This window comes from Schistocerca americana, chromosome 2, assembly GCF_021461395.2.
Source record: "Schistocerca americana isolate TAMUIC-IGC-003095 chromosome 2, iqSchAmer2.1, whole genome shotgun sequence".
Classification (NCBI taxonomy): domain Eukaryota; kingdom Metazoa; phylum Arthropoda; class Insecta; order Orthoptera; family Acrididae; genus Schistocerca; species Schistocerca americana.
The window spans coordinates 778,267,157-778,286,221 of NC_060120.1; the positions used below are offsets into that span (position 1 = coordinate 778,267,157).

At 44.0% G+C, this 19,065-nt stretch overlaps 1 protein-coding gene across 1 annotated transcript in view; it reads right to left on the minus strand.

Annotated features, from left to right (window-relative positions):
* LOC124596419 (venom carboxylesterase-6-like) overlaps window positions 1–19,065 on the minus strand; it is a 107,649-nt gene that overhangs the window by 57,050 nt on the left and 31,534 nt on the right. The window contains exon 3 of the mRNA XM_047135550.1: window positions 8,705–8,999. Coding sequence (XP_046991506.1) covers window positions 8,705–8,999 — 295 coding nt within the window. The remainder of the gene's footprint in view (window positions 1–8,704; window positions 9,000–19,065) is intronic.

Sequence of the window (19,065 nt, forward strand, 5' to 3'; positions counted from 1 at the left end):
TGAACTAGAAGGCCAAGGCAACATGTCGACACTCTGTAGAGCTTAGCTTCAACAGCGGTATGACGGCGACCGTTATCCTGTTGGAATACTGTTTATGACTGGCAGCACGACAGGCCGAATCACCAGACTGACGTACAAGTTTGTAGTCTGTGTGCGTGGGAGTACCACAAGAGTGCTCCTGCTGTCATACGAAATCGCACCCCAGGCTATAACTCCAGGTGTAGATCTAGTGTGCTTAGCATCCAGACAGGTTGGTTGCAAGCCCTCAGTCGGCCTCCTTCTAACCAACACACGGCCATCGCTGGCACCGAAAGAGAACCCGCTTTCTTCAGGAAACATGAGACCTCCACCCTCCCTCAAATGAGCTCTAGCTTGACACCACTGAAGCCGCAAATGGCGGTTCTTTGGGGTCGGTGGAATGCTCGCTATAAGGCTTCTGGCTCAGAACTGCCCTTGAATTAACCGAGCTGTAACAGTTCGTTGTGTCACTGTGGTGCCAACTGCTGCTCAACTGTTGCAGATGCAGTACGTTGAGCCAGAGCCATACACCGAAAACGATGGTCTTCTCTCCAGGTAGTGCCAAGAGATCGTGTGGAGTCCGGACTTTTGCGACTGTACATTCTCGTGATTGAACATGTACGGTGGCTACACTCCTGCGCATTCTGCAGTATCACATAAGGAAGATCCAGCTTATCGTAGCACTTTTACGGTGTTGATAATGGCGTCTTTGTCGCCGGAAATTTATTGTTGACCAACATCAACTCACCACAGCAATGTCAAAGGTAACTAACGCTCACGGCCGTTACAGCGTTTGTTTAAAGCAAACCCGATTTGCATCCTCATAGTGGCGCTACTACCATCACTCTTATGCGACTGGTGCGAGATTTGAAAAGAAAGACGTCTACTAACTTTCGTTTATGTTGCACAACTCCTTCTAGGTGTTGCGATTTGTTTGCCGTCTTGATATTTGCTTAACGTGTATTTTAAGTGGGGCACAGGTATCACCTAGTATTCACCTAGTGAAACCCACAAACAAGCTGGCCGGCTCAACACCCCTCGTCGTTAATCCGCTAAGTGGATTCAGACTGAGCCACACTCCCCGCTCCGAGCCCTGGAAGCGACGCGTCAACGATCTTGGCTACCCTGGGCAGGTAACAGACAATGGCCCACAATTGTGAACCGCTCGCCCTTTACTCATGGGGGATATCATATCGCCTTCTGAAACAATATTGAGGCATTAATATCTGCCTCCAGGGACGTATTGGTAACCAGTCATCCGAGACCAAAAGTGTAAGGCAAAATCCAGTTTTATAAAACTGGAACTGACTATTCCATCCACGCCGTCAATACACCTCTCCACACGGAAAACTCCATATGTTTTACCCCACCACAGAAGATAAAACCCATTTTGTCACGATATTACTCCAAAATATTTATACCAACCTTCCAACAAACCACACTTGCCACTTAATCTGTATTTCACTTGAAGCCCGCCGCCATAAACACGCACAACCTGAGTAGACTATATTTTTATTTTTTTATTTTTTGAGAAAGTGAGGGGGTGGAGGTGGTCATCAGTCTTCTGACCTGTTTGCGGCCCTCCCCTGCACCAACCTCTTCATTTCAGAGTAGCGCTTGCACCATACTTTCTCAGTTACTTGCTGGATGTATTCCAATCTCTGTCTTCTCTTCAGTTTTTACGCTTTACAGTTCCCTCTAGTAACATGGGAGTTACTCTTTGATGCCGTAACACATGTCCTATTATCCTATCCCTTCGTCTTTTCAATGTTTTCCACATGTTTCCTTCTTCGCATAATCTGCGGAGAACGTCCTCGTTCCTTATCAGCCCACCTGAATTCTTCTGTAGCATCTCAAACGATTCGATTCTTTTCTGTTCCGGTTTTCCCATAGTCCATGTTTCACTACTGTACAATGCTGTGCTCCAAAACTACAGCCTTAGAAATTTCTTCCACAAATTAAGGCCCATATTCGATACTAACAGACTTGTCTTGGCCAGGAATGCCCTCTTTGCCTGTGCTAGTCTGACTTTGATGTCCTTTTTGCTCCGTCCATCGTGGATCGCTGGCTGCGTGGCAGAACTCCTTGACCTATTCTACTTCGTGATCCACGATTCAGATGATAAGTTTCCATTTTGCCTTATTTTGTCTCAAGTCTTCCAGAGCGCCGTTAAATTCCGACTCTAATACTGGGTTCCTGTGTCTTTCTTACTGACTCTAATTTCTCCCTCTATCACGTCATCAGCCCCCTCATAGAGGCCTTCAGTATATTATTTCCATCTGTCCGCTCTTTCCTCTGTGTTTAACAGTGGAATTCCCGTTGCTCTCTTAATGTTATCACCCTTGCTTTTAATTTAACGTGTGTTTTAGCTTTTGTGTGTGCTGAGACACTCGTACTGACGATCACCTCATTTTCGATTTCTTCGCATTATTCCTGCAGCCATTTTGCCTTAGCTGTCCTGCACTTCCCATTTATTTTTCTTCCTAGGTGTGTTTTATTGTTATATTTCTTTCTTTCCCTTAATATTTTTGTTCTTCCTTCTTTCGTCGTTCAGTTAAACTATTTCTTCCGCTTCCTGAGGTTTTTTTCGAAATTACCTTCCTTGTTTCTATGTACAACTTTCGAACATTTTAACTGCCCTCTTTAGAGATATCCCCTCCTTTTCAGCTCAACTGCCTAGTGTGGTATTCCTTATCGCAGTATATACATCTTTAGTCTTCTTCACATGCGTCTCATCATTCCTCAGTACTTCCATATCCCACTCCCTTTCACACTGTCTCTTCAGTACCATTCCGTTAATCTTCAGTTCACTCTTCATCAGAACTCAGTTATCATCAGTGTCTATATCTGCTTCTGGATACACCTTACAGTACATATCTGACCACGATGTGATCCAGCTGGAATATTCCCTTGCCTCCTGGTATGTTGCAAGTAAAGCTCCTCCTTTTGTGATTCTTGATCAAAATATTCACTATTATCGTCTGAAATTTATCGTAGAACTCATTCTCTTCTCTCAATCCTACTGCCTAGCCCATATTCTCCCGTAACCCCGTCATTCTATTCCTGCCCCTATAACCAAGTTCCAATCCTCCACGATTATTAGATTTTCATCTGCCTTTGCATACTTAATTACCTTCAGTCTCCTCAAATTCTTCCTCTGTTTCTTCTTTTTCTACTTGCCTCGTCGGCCTGTGTACCTGAACTATCGTTGTCGGCCTTGGTTTGCTGTCGAACAACCCTGTCACTGAACTCGTGACTGTCCTGCATTGGAGTCTAGTGAAGAAAATACGAGCTTATCGTGCATCGGACCAGATTTGCCACTGGACTTCCTTGCGGATAGAACTCAACGCGTCGCTCTAAACAGAATAAGATCGACAAATATAAAGGTAATTTCCGGAGTACCCAAGAAAGCATGATACGACCGGTACTGTTTCTAAGAGTATAAATGATCTAGTAAAAGGCGCCGTATAGTCTTTAAGACTATTCGCAGATCATGCTGTTGTCTATAAAAAAGTAGAAACATCATAAGACAGTATCTGTTTGCAGACTGACTTGCAGAAGATTGATGAGTGATGCCGGCTCTGGTCTGGTAGTTGAACCTGATCGTAAATAAACGTAACATATTGCTCATACATAGGAAAAGAAAGCCAGTACTGCATAACCCATCGTTGAGCTTTGTTGATCGGTATGGGATCCTTATCAAGTATGAGTGATAGAGGAGATAGAGAAGACCCAACGAAGAGCGGCGCGTTCCTTCAGGGGATCGTTTAATATGCGGGAGGGCGTTACCGAGATGCTGAACAAACTCCAGTGGAAGACGTTGCAAGAGAGGCGTTGTGCATCACGGAGAGGATTACTATGGACATTTGGAGAGAGCACTTTCCGGAAGAGTCAGACAACGCATTGCATCCTCCCATTTACATACTGCGTAATGACCACGATGACAAAATTCGAGAAATTAGAAACAATACAGAGGCTTATTGACAACCATTGTCCCCAAAGTGCCATTTGCGATTAGAAGAGGGTAGGAGGAATCAGAGGTACCAGAAGTACCCTCCACCACACTCCATTAGGTGGCTTGCGGAGTATGATGTAGATGAAGCTCAATCTCTGCTCTACTTTCATATCCATTTTGTGCTTATGTTGATTTTACCCTGTATTCGGATGACTAGAGATCCCTTTCATCTTCCCACTTGACTTCACTGACCTCCACTATATATAGTCTAAGCCTTCACATTTCTCTGTTGAGATTTTCTAGCTTTCCTACTACTTCCAAACTTCTGATATTCCATATCCCGAAACATAGAATGTTATCCTTTAGTTGGTTGCCCCCTCTTCTTCTCATGGTCACCTCTCCCTTGACTGTTCCCTCCTGGAGATCCGAATGGGGGTTAATCTGGAATCTTTTCCATTGGAGAGACCATCATGATACTTATTTAATTACCGGTCATATGTTCTGTTGATACATATCATGCGCCTTTAATGCCGTGGTCTCCACTGCCTTCTGTATCCTCATGCCGTTGATCATTGCTGATTGTTTCGCCATTTGGCTCAGTCTCCCACTGCTTAAGCAGTGGTTGTTTTTTTACCAGTCAAAGACGCTAATCCTAGATCACGGATTCAAATGTCCAGCGCCTGTGAGAATACCCTTGTGTAATCACACCTACACCGCAAATTCCTTCTTTCGAAGCATTACGTGATTACCAGCACAATTGTTACTGCCTAGAAAATTTCCTATTGATATTACATCATTTCTTCGTACAGATTTTTTATTATCACATTTCCAGTTTATTGTTCATCACTTGTTCGCTGATCCTTCGATGCACGCTAACAGACTGACTAGATTAGCGCACAATCACTGGAATCAATCAGAACGTCGAATACGTAGAAGTATCACCACTGAAGTATCACTGGAATAACCAGATACGTCTGGTTGTGGGGAAGATATTTTATGGGCTTGTGTGAACCAGAACGAAGTGTATTCCAACCACTTACAAAATACCTACTCGTCAAGTCGTAAGAGTTGTCCGGTAGTTAGCGAACACCACCTAGGTGGATTACGAACATTTAAACAACAGATGCATATTTAGGCACGGACTCTTTTTGTTAGTGCCTCACAAAAATGCTCAACAACCGTAAAGCGAGACGTTATTATAAGAAACGTGCTTTAAGTCATAAAACATTGCACAAAAAATAGTGAGAAGGTACCATTAAGCACAGGCTCAACGTCTCGATCATAATGGTAAAAACAGAGAAAAAAACAACGCCTTGTCGCAGCTGTTTTCCGATGCACCATCACTGAGTGGAAGAGAAAAGAGATGAAATCTATTATTAGTTTACTGTGTTATCTCCAGTACACACCACACAGTGGTTTGCTGTAGATGCATGTGCAGGAAATAGTAAGGATCTTGGTTTATTTTTTTTATTTTGCGAGTTATTTACAGCTAATACCGTTTATCCCTTCTCCATCTCTGTACTTTACCGTCCTGCCAATCTCCTATTGGGGATTCCAAAAGTCCAGAGTTTCGTTGACATATCACACACCGGCAAGATAAGTGACACAAATTAAAAAACGGCAGTTTTAGTTTGGTATCACTGAAAAATACGTGTGATATGCCTCAGCTTGCACGAAAAGTATAATGGAATTTGATGCCAACAATACTTACATGATATTTAAAGGAAGATTATACTATTTCAATGGAAGCTGTATAGAATTCCTTAAGTCGTTATTCCTAAATATTGGATTTCTGAGTTGTGTTCCTGTTTTTGCCAGAGTGACATGCATCATCCATTATGTTCCTCTCAACTTCCATAATTTTCCTATTTCTTCATTTACGATGTCGTCTAACCTTGAGATTCCAGCACTTCGTCTCCAGTAATCTATTTCTATGGCTAATAGCTAATTTTTCTTTGTTCCTTATATCCCAAACTTCCCACCCATATGTATAACGATATTTCCTTGTCCAAAGTTATTTTTAATATCTTCTACAATCTGTTCGTTCGCTTGTATAGCTATACTTAATATTTAAAAGAATAGCATCTAATACTAAAATCCCCAATATCTAAATCACGCTGATCGTTTCATCTACTATAATATAGTCAGTTATGTTTGTCTTTGATATATTGAAAGAGAGCGAACAGTCCATTTAACATTCGCAGACTTAGTAAGTGGCACTACGTGAGAAGTGGCTGGGCATGAGGAATAATGGCGTCTTAATACCCTACATTAATGCAGTTACATCTTTACACCAACAGCTCAGTGAAACTGGGTAATGTTCCATCAGAGAATTCCAAATTAGCGAAGGGGTTCGAGAAACTTGCCCACTGCCTCCTCTGTTGTTTAACATTTATTTGGTAGCAGTATTAAAGACACTGAAAAATAAATGTAAGCCGAAGGCAATTTCTGCGGCAGTCAATGAACTATCCTCTCTGTTAGTCGCTGATGAATAGGCGATAATTGACAAAGGTAGTGAGAGCTACAGCACTATGGTGAAGAAGCTGATTGAAGAATATGACAAGCGGTTTTAAAAATGAACACAAAGAGCCAGATTAACAATGTTAATTACTTGGAGTTGTTCACATATACAAACTAAAAATGTAATACGTTTACAAGAAATGTATGCGTAGTTGCGAATATTAACCATCTTTGGCTGTACTTTGGAATGACAACAATGAAAATTTGTGCTGGACCGGGACTCGAACCCGGATCTCTCGCTTTCGCTAGCGCTTGCCATAACCGCTCCGGCCAGCTGAGCACCAATCACGGCCAGTCCCAAAAATCCAATCGTCGTCGTCCATGTGTCACAACCTGCACTCATACATTACATATATTCCGAGGAAGGACATACACTCCTGGAAATGGAAAAAAGAACACATTGACACCGGTGTGTCAGACCCACCATACTTGCTCCGGACACTGCGAGAGGGCTGTACAAGCAATGATCACACGCACGGCACAGCGGACACACCAGGAACCGCGGTGTTGGCCGTCGAATGGCGCTAGCTGCGCAGCATTTGTGCACCGCCGCCGTCAGTGTCAGCCAGTTTGCCGTGGCATACGGAGCTCCATAGCAGTCTTTAACACTGGTAGCACGCCGCGACAGCGTGGACGTGAACCGTATGTGCAGTTGACGGACTTTGAGCGAGGGCGTATAGTGGGCATGCGGGAGGCCGGGTGGACGTACCGCCGAATTGCTCAACACGTGGGGCGTGAGGTCTCCACAGTACATCGATGTTGTCGCCAGTGGTCGGCGGAAGGTGCACGTGCCCGTCGACCTGGGACCGGACCGCAGCGACGCACGGATGCACGCCAAGACCGTAGGATCCTACGCAGTGCCGTAGGGGACCGCACCGCCACTTCCCAGCAAATTAGGGACACTGTTGCTCCTGGGGTATCGGCGAGGACCATTCGCAACCGTCTCCATGAAGCTGGGCTACGGTCCCGCACACCGTTAGGCCGTCTTCCGCTCACGCCCCAACATCGTGCAGCCTGCCTCCAGTGGTGTCGCTACAGGCGTGAATGGAGGGACGAATGGAGACGTGACGTCTTCAGTGATGAGAGTCGCTTCTGCCTTGGTGCCAATGATGGTCGTATGCGTGTTTGGCGCCGTGCAGGTGAGCGCCACAATCAGGACTGCATACGACCGAGGCACACAGGGCCAACACCCGGCATCATGGTGTGGGGAGCGATCTCCTACACTGGCCGTACACCACTGGTGATCGTCGAGGGGACACTGAATAGTGCACGGTACATCCAAACCGTCATCGAACCCATCGTTCTACCATTCCTAGACCGGCAAGGGAACTTGCTGTTCCAACAGGACAATGCACGTCCGCATGTATCCCGTGCCACCCAACGTGCTCTAGAAGGTGTAAGTCAACTACCCTGGCCAGCAAGATCTCCGGATCTGTCCCCCATTGAGCATGTTTGGGACTGGATGAAGCGTCGTCTCACGCGGTCTGCACGTCCAGCACGAACGCTGGTCCAACTGAGGCGCCAGGTGGAAATGGCATGGCAAGCCGTTCCACAGGACTACATCCAGCATCTCTACGATCGTCTCCATGGGAGAATAGCAGCCTGCATTGCTGCGAAAGGTGGATATACACTGTACTAGTGCCGACATTGTGCATGCTCTGTTGCCTGTGTCTATGTGCCTGTGGTTCTGTCAGTGTGATCATGTGATGTATCTGACCCCAGGAATGTGTCAATAAAGTTTCCCCTTCCTGGGACAATGAATTCACGGTGTTCTTATTTCAATTTCCAGGAGTGTATTTATTGCGAATCGAGGGCCTGGTATTAGCGAATAAATACGAAATATCAGTACCTGTGTTATTAAGAAGCACGACGCAAAGTTATTTCGGACATGCATGCATGTCCAATGGAACAGGCACTGCAACTACTACGGCCATCAACAAATACAGGAAAAGTATTCACAGCTACGTATATCAACCAACATCGACTGTACATTGGAATGACGACAATGACGGACAGGGACTCTACCCCGAATTTCCTGTTTTATGCGGACTGTCGCCTTCACAGCTTCGCCCATCCGTGCACAAATTATGGCCAGACCCGCAAGGAACATTGCTTCGCTCTTCTTAATAACACAAGCACTGCTATCTCGCAAGACGTTATTGTCAACTATGGATCATTGTGACTAAGCACCATAAGTGAAGGTTGTCTCACCTAGAGCCCCGAGGCGGTAGTTGACAGTGACCGCAGCGATACCTTCTTCTATGAGGAGGTCTGGCCCATACTGAGCGACGGTGCCACTGCCAACAAAGTAGGCGCCTCCCGGCATCCAGACGTACACTGGGGGCGGCTCAGTGGTGTTGAGGGGCACGTACAAGTTGAGGACGAGGCAGTCCTCGTCGCCGGGGTCTCTCGCCGTTGAGACATCCGGAAGCGGCACCTGTGTGCAGGCCGACCCCTCCTCTAGGGCGTCGCGAACGCCCGACCAGCTCGCGGCCGGCTGCGGCGCCTGCAGGACATAAAATGTGGTTCCTCATTTGCAGAGCCTAGTCTCAGTGCTGCATAAACTGTCTGACATATAATGGTCGGGTAAGAGACATAAAGATATCAGTTTCATCCATATGAATGACGATTTGATCTGTCATCAATGGCCACATAGGCGCAAATTAAACTAAATGCAAATAAGTGCCAAGTAATTATAGTGTCCCATCGGAAATTAATTAGTTCTGAATTCCGTGAATGATTGTTTCCTAGTTTCATCAACGATATCCGAATATCACATCAGTAAACAGTGAAGAACCTGAATGTACACTACTGTGTGGAAAAAGAGAAACACTCAGAAGCAATGGTCTAAAACACTCCACAATAAGAGGACGTGTAGAACAGTGTAACCATAAGAATTGACTTAAAAGGCAGAGAGGTGGCGTGCACGAAGGCCTATCAGCGCCCTCTTGTGTGAGCGGACAGGTCAGTCTTACGCAGCGCTCCGTTGGTGCGGAGCCGTCGTGCGCAGTGGAAACGTGGAATCAACTGCCACTATGCCTCGCCGTCATGACGGGATGGAATATTGGTATGCTGAGTGCATTCGGACTGGAGGCCGGTCTGTCGTTCCACCACACTGAGGCTCGTACAAGGCACCAGTTTCAACAGAGAGGCGTATGTGGGGCCTGTGCAGAGGCCATACACAGCACCGAAAGGTTACTGGATTGGGTTGTTTTGGGGAAGGAGACCAGACAGCGAGGTCATCGATCCCATCGGATTAGGGAAGGATGGGGAAGGAAGTCGGCCGTGCCCTTTCAAAGGAACCATCCCGGCATTTGCGTGGGGCGATTTAGGGAAATCACGGAAAACCTAAATCAGGATGGCCGGACGCGGGATTGAACCGGCTCCCGAATGCGAGTCCAGTGTCTAACCACTGCGCCACCTCGCTCGGTTGGCTACTGGGCGACACAATATCACCACAGCGCCGGCCAAGGTGGCCGAGCGGTTCTAGGCTCTACAGTCTGGAACCGCACGACCGCTACGTCGCAGGTTCGAATCCTGACTCGGGCATGGATGTGTGTGGTGTCCTTAAGTTAGTTAGGTTTAAGTAGTTCTAAGTTCCAGGGGACTGATGACCTCAGAAGTTAAATCACGTAGTGCTCAGAGACATTTGAACCATCACAATAGCGCGAGATGACCTCCATATTGTCTGCTTGGCCATAATGGGTAAAACAGCTTCGTTAACAGTGTTGGCGTGATGTTGGATCACTGCAGCGGATCTTGACATGATTGCGTCGACGTTTGACTCCGTCTTTTGCGGACTGGACTGGTGTCTGGCATGCAATTGCGTCAGCTTCCATTGACTGGAAACGACCAAAGCTACTGACTACAATGGGCACGTGAGAGCCGACACTGCAGTGCTGAGTGGCAAAAATGTGTTGGTTTTGGATGACTCCCGCTGCGACTTGTCCTAACGTGATGACCGAGACTCTGCTGCTCCTGCAATCCGTTCGACTTGCCATATTTCAGTAGTACAACGCCTGGCAGCAAGTGGCGAGGAATCTGCAAGCCTTCTTCGAGGAACGACGGGTACCACTGCTTCCCTCACCTGCCCAGTCCCTGACCTACCGTCCAGCGAACATGTCTGATATGTTGTCGGTCGGCAACTTGTTCGTTCAGGTCCCCCAGCAGCCAGCGTTGATGCTTTGTGGACGCGCCTACAAACCGCGCGGCAGAGTATTACCCAGCAGCATGTTTCAGGCGCTTTTTGAATCCACACCACGACGCCGAGGGCTCAAACTGCAGCATATGGTTGTGCTCCTCCGTGCTGAATTTCCAAGTCACAGTGCATGTACAGATCTGTAATGCTAACCATGTGCTTAGTGTCGTGTCTTTAATAGGTGGAATAAATTTCATTTTGATCACTTCCCTCGGTCGCTGTGTTTCACTTTTCCCAAACAATAGTGTAGCTTTGGATGAGCACCTCAACTGCGCAAAAAGTACTGTTGCCAAGTGCGGGAAGTCTTCTGGTTACCCGTATTTCTTTCAGAAGATTCGGAACATATTTCCACAAGATCTGAAACGTAAACTTGGACAATGACTCTTTCTACCGAAACAACACCAGTGAGATATGATTTAACACGTGTGAGTAGTGAAAACTCTGGACGGATAGAACTAACACTATGCTTGTGTGCGTTACGTCTGCAACATCTATTTGTTCATGTCAGTATTTCACACCCCCAGTTAGTATCGCTGCGGTTGGAAAGATACGTGACTACCAAACGGAGTGTTTGCTTCATAGGCTCCTCACTGTGCATGCACGCCAGTACTTGGCATCGGAGATCAATTACATATCATCTCGTCATAGTCACAACCCAACGTCTCACTTATGTACTATGCTAGTTGTGTCCATTCATGAAACAAAAGCTCCTTCTTTGTTACTGATGTCCGCCTCTAGACAAAGCTACCCTGCACCATGCGCACAGTTCAGCGCCCTGTTACATTTGAGAAAAACGGAAGCACTTCATTTTGTCAGTCTCATTATCCATAAAAATTAATGTATGGCCATTTTTCATCTTTCAAACAGAAGTGTAAATGCTTATATCTTCTCCCAGTTACACGTATTTCTCTTTTCGTTTCTCAATCATGCATGCCAAAATCCACCCCCTCTTTTTATTTCCCGTGTTACACAACGTTCTTGTCTCTCTCTCGCTCACTCCCTCCCTTTACCCCTCCTCTCTGACATCCATTGCTGCGTGTGCCACTAATTTTACGTAGAAATGCAAGTCTTAAATATAACCTAAAATCATTCTTCATAAACAACTTCTATTCCTAGAAAAATTTCTATTTAATAGCCGGTAGCTTACAAAACGAATGTAGTTGCATGAATAACACTAAAAAATTTGTTCATTAATGTTCGCACTAAACATGTATTCATATCCTGAAAACTGACTCGTTCCATATCATTTCGGTAAAAGAATCAAGTGGCCTATGGAAAAAGAATTACTCTACTCGTCTTTGTTGCTCTAGATTTCATGGTCAATATAAGCTGCTTTTTTCTTCGACTGTAGCTAGTACCTTTTTCAGTGGTTGTGTTACATTTAATTCTAATTGTTGTATACTACATCGACTATCAGACTTACTAAACACGAGTGTGGTAATGAACACAGCGTATTTGTAATGACCGTTTGGATGTAAGAGCTGACCGAAGTGGCCGAGCGATTCTAAGCGATACAGTCTGGAACCGCGCGACCGCTACGGTCGCAGGTTCGAATCCTGCCTCGGGCATGGGTCAAAAATGGCTCTGAGCACTATGGGACTTAACATCTATGGTCATCAGTCCCCTAGAACTTAGAACTACTTAAACCTAACTAACCTAAGGACAGCACACAGCACCCAGCCATCACGAGGCAGAGAAAATCCCTGACCCCGCCGGGAATCGAACCCGGGAACCCGAGCGTGGGAAACGAGAACGCTACCGCACGACCACGAGATGCGGCGCCTCGGGCATGGATGTGTGTGATGTCCTTAGGTTAGTTAGGTTTAAGTAGTTCTAAGTTCTAAGGGACTGATGACCACAGCAGTTAAGTCCCATAGTGCTCAGAGCCATTTAAACCATTTTGATGTAAGAGGGGGGGGGGGGGGGGATGGTCCTGGTCTTGCCAGGATAAATAAATACATAAATAAATAAATAAAAATATTAATAAATATTTGTGTATGAGTGTCTACAGAACTTCTGCTCGAAAACATTTATGAAAATCAGTAAGTTCAGTAACAGTGGATGAGCAAATTAGTGCGAACATGTTATTTGATATGTGTCTTCCCCGTCAGTACTATGGTTTTTCCGTTTAGTTTCACGGGAGATTATGTTGTTTCATGATGATCTTTTTGTAGTAAGATGCTAATCTCAGAGCACGTGTATCGCTGCTGCTTGTATCCTCTTTTGACTGATGCAGAAGAGATAGCCGTCTTTCGTTTCTGGGCGCCATACAAAGACTCACGATATGTATCATCCAGGGAGCCACTACTCGATATTCTGAACTGTAACTTTACCTCTGAATAAATAAGTGAGGTCTTTATGTAAATACCGCCTTCCGCATTTTTTGTATTAATTAAATCCCATATATTTTCCTGTTGCAGACAAATTTACGGGTGGATAGACGAGGAAAGGAACATGTGGAAAATACTGGAAGGAAGAAGAGTCCGAATAGGACGTGAGTTAAGACACTTGAGAGAGCTGTAAAGATTGGCAAATTGAGTACATTAGGTGCAAGTGCTAATCTGCGATGAAGAGGTTGGACAGGAGAGGATTTCGTGGTGGGCCGCATTAAACAAGTCAGAAGACTAGTGAAAGAAAAGCTATTGCAGTTGAGTAAACAAATGAGAAAGTATATAATTTCAAGTGGGGCCTATGTCCTAAACGACCGCCTCTAACTGAACATATTCGTTAACGATGCAAATTTTCAGTACCATTTTGGTACTTTCTTGTATCATATCACGTATCCAATATTTTCCAGTGGAAAAGGACATGTTACTACCGAGCTGTTGCTCAGCTGATGAACTTTGGCGAAGTTTGTGGCAAAGTAAGGGCATAGTTTTGTGTAGACTGAAGCGATGAGTGAAACTTTGTACCAAGGCCGGGAACCGAAGCCGGATCTTCTGTTTACTACGCAGGTGCGCTAGCCACTAAGCCACGTTGGCATAGAGGTTCGCACCACTGCACGGATTATCCTGGCACGCCTCCGTCCTCGATCCAATCCTCACTGGCGCCTCAGTGTAAATTCAGCAGTACACGCTAACAGAACTGTTCGTATGTAGGGGGAATTTAAAGTACAGTGAGGTGACACTGAGAATTTGGATCGAGGAGGGAGGGGTCCCAGGGTAATACGTGCAGTGGAGCGAACCTCTGTGGCTTAATGGCTAGCGCAGCTGCCTAGTAAGCGGAAGACCTGACTTCGATTCCCGGCCTTGGTATAAATTTTCAGTCGCTGCTTCAGTCTATACCAGGGGTTCCCAACAAAATTTTCTCGAGGACCCCCTCATCGGGCATGATTGGTACTTTGTCATATCACAGTATCAAGTACCTAAAAAAGCCAAATGAAGAGTCTTTTTATACGTCTTCTATTTTTGGTACTTCAAAAAACATTGACATATTCATTATTGAAAAAATATTGAGCGGCCAAAACAAAAAATCTGTTATCATACGAAATATATTTAATATATTTTTTATTCTAATAGCATCTTGCGGACCCTCTGGAATAGCGTTCCTTAGCTAAGCGAAAAATTCTGTAAATCCTTTCTAGTACATTTTTCACACGATATAAATACAAAAAATTCCGCGTAACAGAAATACAATGCGCAACGATCAAATCGTAAAGCAAAATACTGAGAAGAAATTACAAAATTAATACAGGTGTACTGGTTTTCATGGCTTTTGGCAATGAAAGTAAAATCATCAGGATGACTAAACTGCGCCATTTGCCTCTTCTTCTTCTTCTTCAACAAAACGTCATTTTCGACTCTTCTGGAATCGACAGGTGGCTGAATAGTGGGGAAAACCAGTGTCGTGTTCTCATTTGAAACAATGTTCCTTGTAAGAGGTCCATGACTAAGGATTTTATTGCTAGCGCACTCGAGCAGATGTAATTTCGATGTATTGCTCACGCGTTGCCTGCGATATGTAAGCTATAAGAGAATCTCAGACCAGAGAGCAGTGTTGGCTGCAGTAAGAGCAGTGGTAGTAGTGGTAGTAGCTAGCAGTCTGGTGTATGGAGTTGGCTAGGCCGGTCGTGGGGAGCGATGGCGGTGCCTGAGCGATGTAGTATAAGGTAAAAGCAGCCGCGTGCATATGTAGTTTGTTAAACTAAATTTGTACTGTTGTTATATCAAGTCCCATGCAACTGTTTCAAAAAATCTTTTAATAATAATCTTTTTTTATGAAATTAACTTTTTGACAATCATTCATCTGAATTTAAAGAATTTACTAATTTCTGCAATCCATGGTCATCCCGATTAACGTAAGGAAAAATCAGTTGTTTCTTTTTATACACGACAAATTTTGCGGCCAGCATTGCACTGGGCTGTGCCAGAAAAATTTCTTATAGGAGCAGATGTATACGCGTTATCCGGTGACTTCATTGAGGTAAGAATTTTCCATTTATTCAGTATGATCTTCCAGGGCCATGACGCAGCACTGCTGACGTCCAAATTTATCAGTTTAGATTCACAGTGAGTTAATTATTGAAAGGTTATATATGAGTCACTTTTTTATTGGGAGATTAGTCACGTTATTATTGCGACGTTACGGAATAGTAAGATGTTGGGAAGTTACACTGGATGTGAATGTGACACATATTTTTTTTGTTGCTAGGTTACATCCTTAGCGTGTTTTCCTGCAGAAAGTGTCACGAGACCAACCGGAGTATAATGCGTCACGTGAAAAATAGCATTTAAGTGGAAGGGAAATTAACTTTGTTGTTGTCGATTATGTGAAATTGTCATCCTTTTTAATATATATATGTTGATTTAATACAGATGTTTTTAAGTCGATATTGTAAGGTAATACGAGGAATTGGCTGCATAGTGGTAACGAAACCAAGTTGTGCGGATGTCAAGGAGTAGCCTCGGCATCGAAGGTGGCCGCTAGATGAAGCACAGACGTCCACTATCTACAGTATTACTATTGTCAAACATTTTAGTAACGCTATTGCATTGTCTTTGATTTTTTAAAACAACTGAGATTTTGTTCGGTAGTCGATAGATGGGCGAGTCGTTTGTGTAAAGTCACCAAATCTTTTACGGTGAAGTGAACTTATTGGAGTCGAATACGAGCACTGTGTGTACAGATTAGATCCAACTAAATGTTTTTTTTCGGATAAAATTCCTGTTTATCACAAAATCGTAATCGGCTGTTAGTATCGTAGCATGAGAGACTCAAGATCAAGGAACCATCGGCTGAGTAAAATTAAAGTGGTCGTTAGTTGATCTTCGAGTTAATAACGTCTCCAGCCTTTTACGTAGAAGCCGGCCGCGGTGGCCGAGCGTTTCTACGCCCTTCAGTCCGGAACCACGCGGCTGCTGCCGTCGCAGGTTCGAATCCTGCCTCGGGCAGGGATGTGTGTGATGTCCTTAGGTTAGTTAGGTTTAAGTAGTTCTAAGTCTAGCGGACTGATAACCTCAGATGTTAAGTCCCATAGTGCTTGGAGCCATTTGAACCATTTCTTTTACGTAGATGCCTGAATGGGAATAGTGTTTAATCGGTAGAATTTCTGATCACTATCTCGTTTGAAGTAGCTATCCGTTGGAAGAATGTTGTCTATTGGGAGAGGGTACTGTTCCTTTTCTTGTGTTTGATGGCTTGCACGTTATTTGAACTGATAAAGCGTCAATTGCAAAGTGGTGAAACGGAAGCTACAGTCGTTGTTTATCACGTAGTTCAGTGGTTGTGTAACTTAATTAATGTAGAAAAAAGTCATATTACTCTCTTCTCTGATGGTATCGAAGAACTCTAGAAAAACTAGTGACAAAGTTATTTTCAACTTAATGAAAGTGCTGCATCGGTTATCCACGAACTAATGTAACAAATTTCTAGTGATGGTTATTGTTCACCAACGTCTGAAGCAGATGAGATTTGTTACTAAAATTTGTAATTGACAGGGCTAACGTTTGGGTGGCAATTGACTTCTTTATGGCAGGAAAGGCCAAGTTTTTAAGATTGGAGAACACAGGGGGTTGAAAGGCAACGAATGGGAATGACAGAGAAGGAAAATAAATTTTAATGTACATTCTAATGGCTCGGAGCACTATGGGACTCAACTTCTGAGGTCATCAGTCCCCTAGAACCTAGAACTACTTAAACCTAACTAGCCTAAGGACATCACACACATCCATGGCCGAGACAGGATTCGAACCTGCGACCGTAGCGGTCTCGCGGTTCCAGACTGTAGCGCCTAGAACCGCACGGCCACTCCGGACGGCTAATGTACATTCTAGTTAGAGCTTAAACTATGCAGAAAGAACAAAAAAAGAAAAAGAAAAGAAAAGGCTACAAGAAAGCACTGACAACTATTTAAGTCAGAGACAGAAAAAGTGTCAACTTGGATAATGTGATATGCTGTTAACTGTGCACTTATAATTAACTCTGAGATTAAGAAAAAAAAAATAAGACAAGCAGTCAGGTACACATTAATGTAAAGAATTCGGTAGAAGAAAAGAAAAGAGTGTTAATTATATTTCTTGTTTATAAAGGAATATTGTTAACAACTGACCAGAAATTAGCGCGAGTTCTCTCTGACAAAGAAGTGATACCATTACAGGATTTTTGCTACGTTTTGATTCAGATTTATTCCATAATACCTGATTTTCATAACGTTCAGTCAAATTTAAAAAGAGGATTTATTTGCTACTAAACTATGGTGTTGTAAACAGAAAAGTTTTTCATTGGGAAGTAAGGCCTGTACCTTTTACTAGTATACAGTTAGCCACATTTAAGCCTACCATAATTCCGAATATTGTGCAAAAATTCACAACATTAATGTTCCTAATACTCCTGTTTCTTAAAAAATTACACAATCGGCGCCATATACGCGGAATAAATCAGTGGTTCAGGAAGTGTCGAATAAATTTTTTCTATTTGATAACAAAAAAATTTGCGTCATTAGACTGCCGATTTCGGTCAACGATGACCATCTTCAGATCTGTTTTACATCTCCTAGGATAAGGAAGCTATAATGGCATTTGTATTTCTTTACGATGCCACTATGGCTTCATTATATTAGGACATGTCAGATACCACCCAATCCAAATACCCCAACGTATTTACGAGAGACGCCGAAAATAGACAGGCAGAATCGTAACGTTCGAGTAGATCAAAGTGTAAATTATAGGTACGGAAAACGATTTGTTAGGCGAACAGCTCTTTTCTGTGAAACAGGCGTAGAATGTGATAAAACGAGAGACAAAGAAGGAAGATGGAAGGCTTAGAGAAACAGGCGGTGCTCGTCTTTCGGAGATTCAAACGTTCTCTCACGCCTTATGTAATGGAGTCATCACTGAGGAGCGGAATCACCGGAAGCTGCTGCGCCTGGTAATCGACAGTCTGTCGAGAATCTGAAATTGCTCTCAAAGGATTTTACGTCAGCTGCAGACATCCAACAGAAATTAGAAGACATGCATAAATATCTTGAAAATAATCTTCGTCTAAATAGACTAGAGGACCTCAACACGTTGAAAGTAGACCTGCGTCATATTACTCAAATGGCACACCCAAAATATGACTGTGATTTTTCCGATCTCTGAAGTGATTGACAAAATTCAGTTGAAAGTGAACAACCTGCCAACTAACTTACGACAATCCAGAGACAAGCATTCACCAGGAGAAAAAAGCTTCTTGACCTGGAACGAACTTCCAGACTTTGTCGTAGCGCGTGGTCAGACCTGTTTTGATATCTCCCATTGTCTGTGGAAATCTCGTGTGTTTACTCGACATTCTTGACATATGCGGACATTAAAAATAAATGCTGTGCACTATGCGCGAGTAATGACTGAAATAAGTAAGTTAGTAGAAGATTGGGAGACAATTTCCTCAGTTTCCAATTCACGCAAGGACAATTGTAAGTGATCCAAATGAAAAACAGTACTTTTCAAAAAATTTGTATTCAAGAAAAAAAGTTCCAAACTTTGTGACGAACATGCTGCAACAGTAACTCTAAAGTCCTCACACCGTAAACTAACACTAACGAGCATTTACGTGCAAAGTTCACACAACGTTAAACCATATACACTCCTGGAAATTGAAATAAGAACACCGTGAATTCATTGTCCCAGGAAGGGGAAACTTTATTGACACATTCCTGGGGTCAGATACATCACATGATCACACTGACAGAACCACAGGCACATAGACACAGGCAACAGAGCATGCACAATGTCGGCACTAGTACAGTGTATATCCACCTTTCGCAGCAATGCAGGCTGCTATTCTCCCATGGAGACGATCGTAGAGATGCTGGATGTAGTCCTGTGGAACGGCTTGCCATGCCATTTCCACCTGGCGCCTCAGTTGGACCAGCGTTCGTGCTGGACGTGCAGACCGC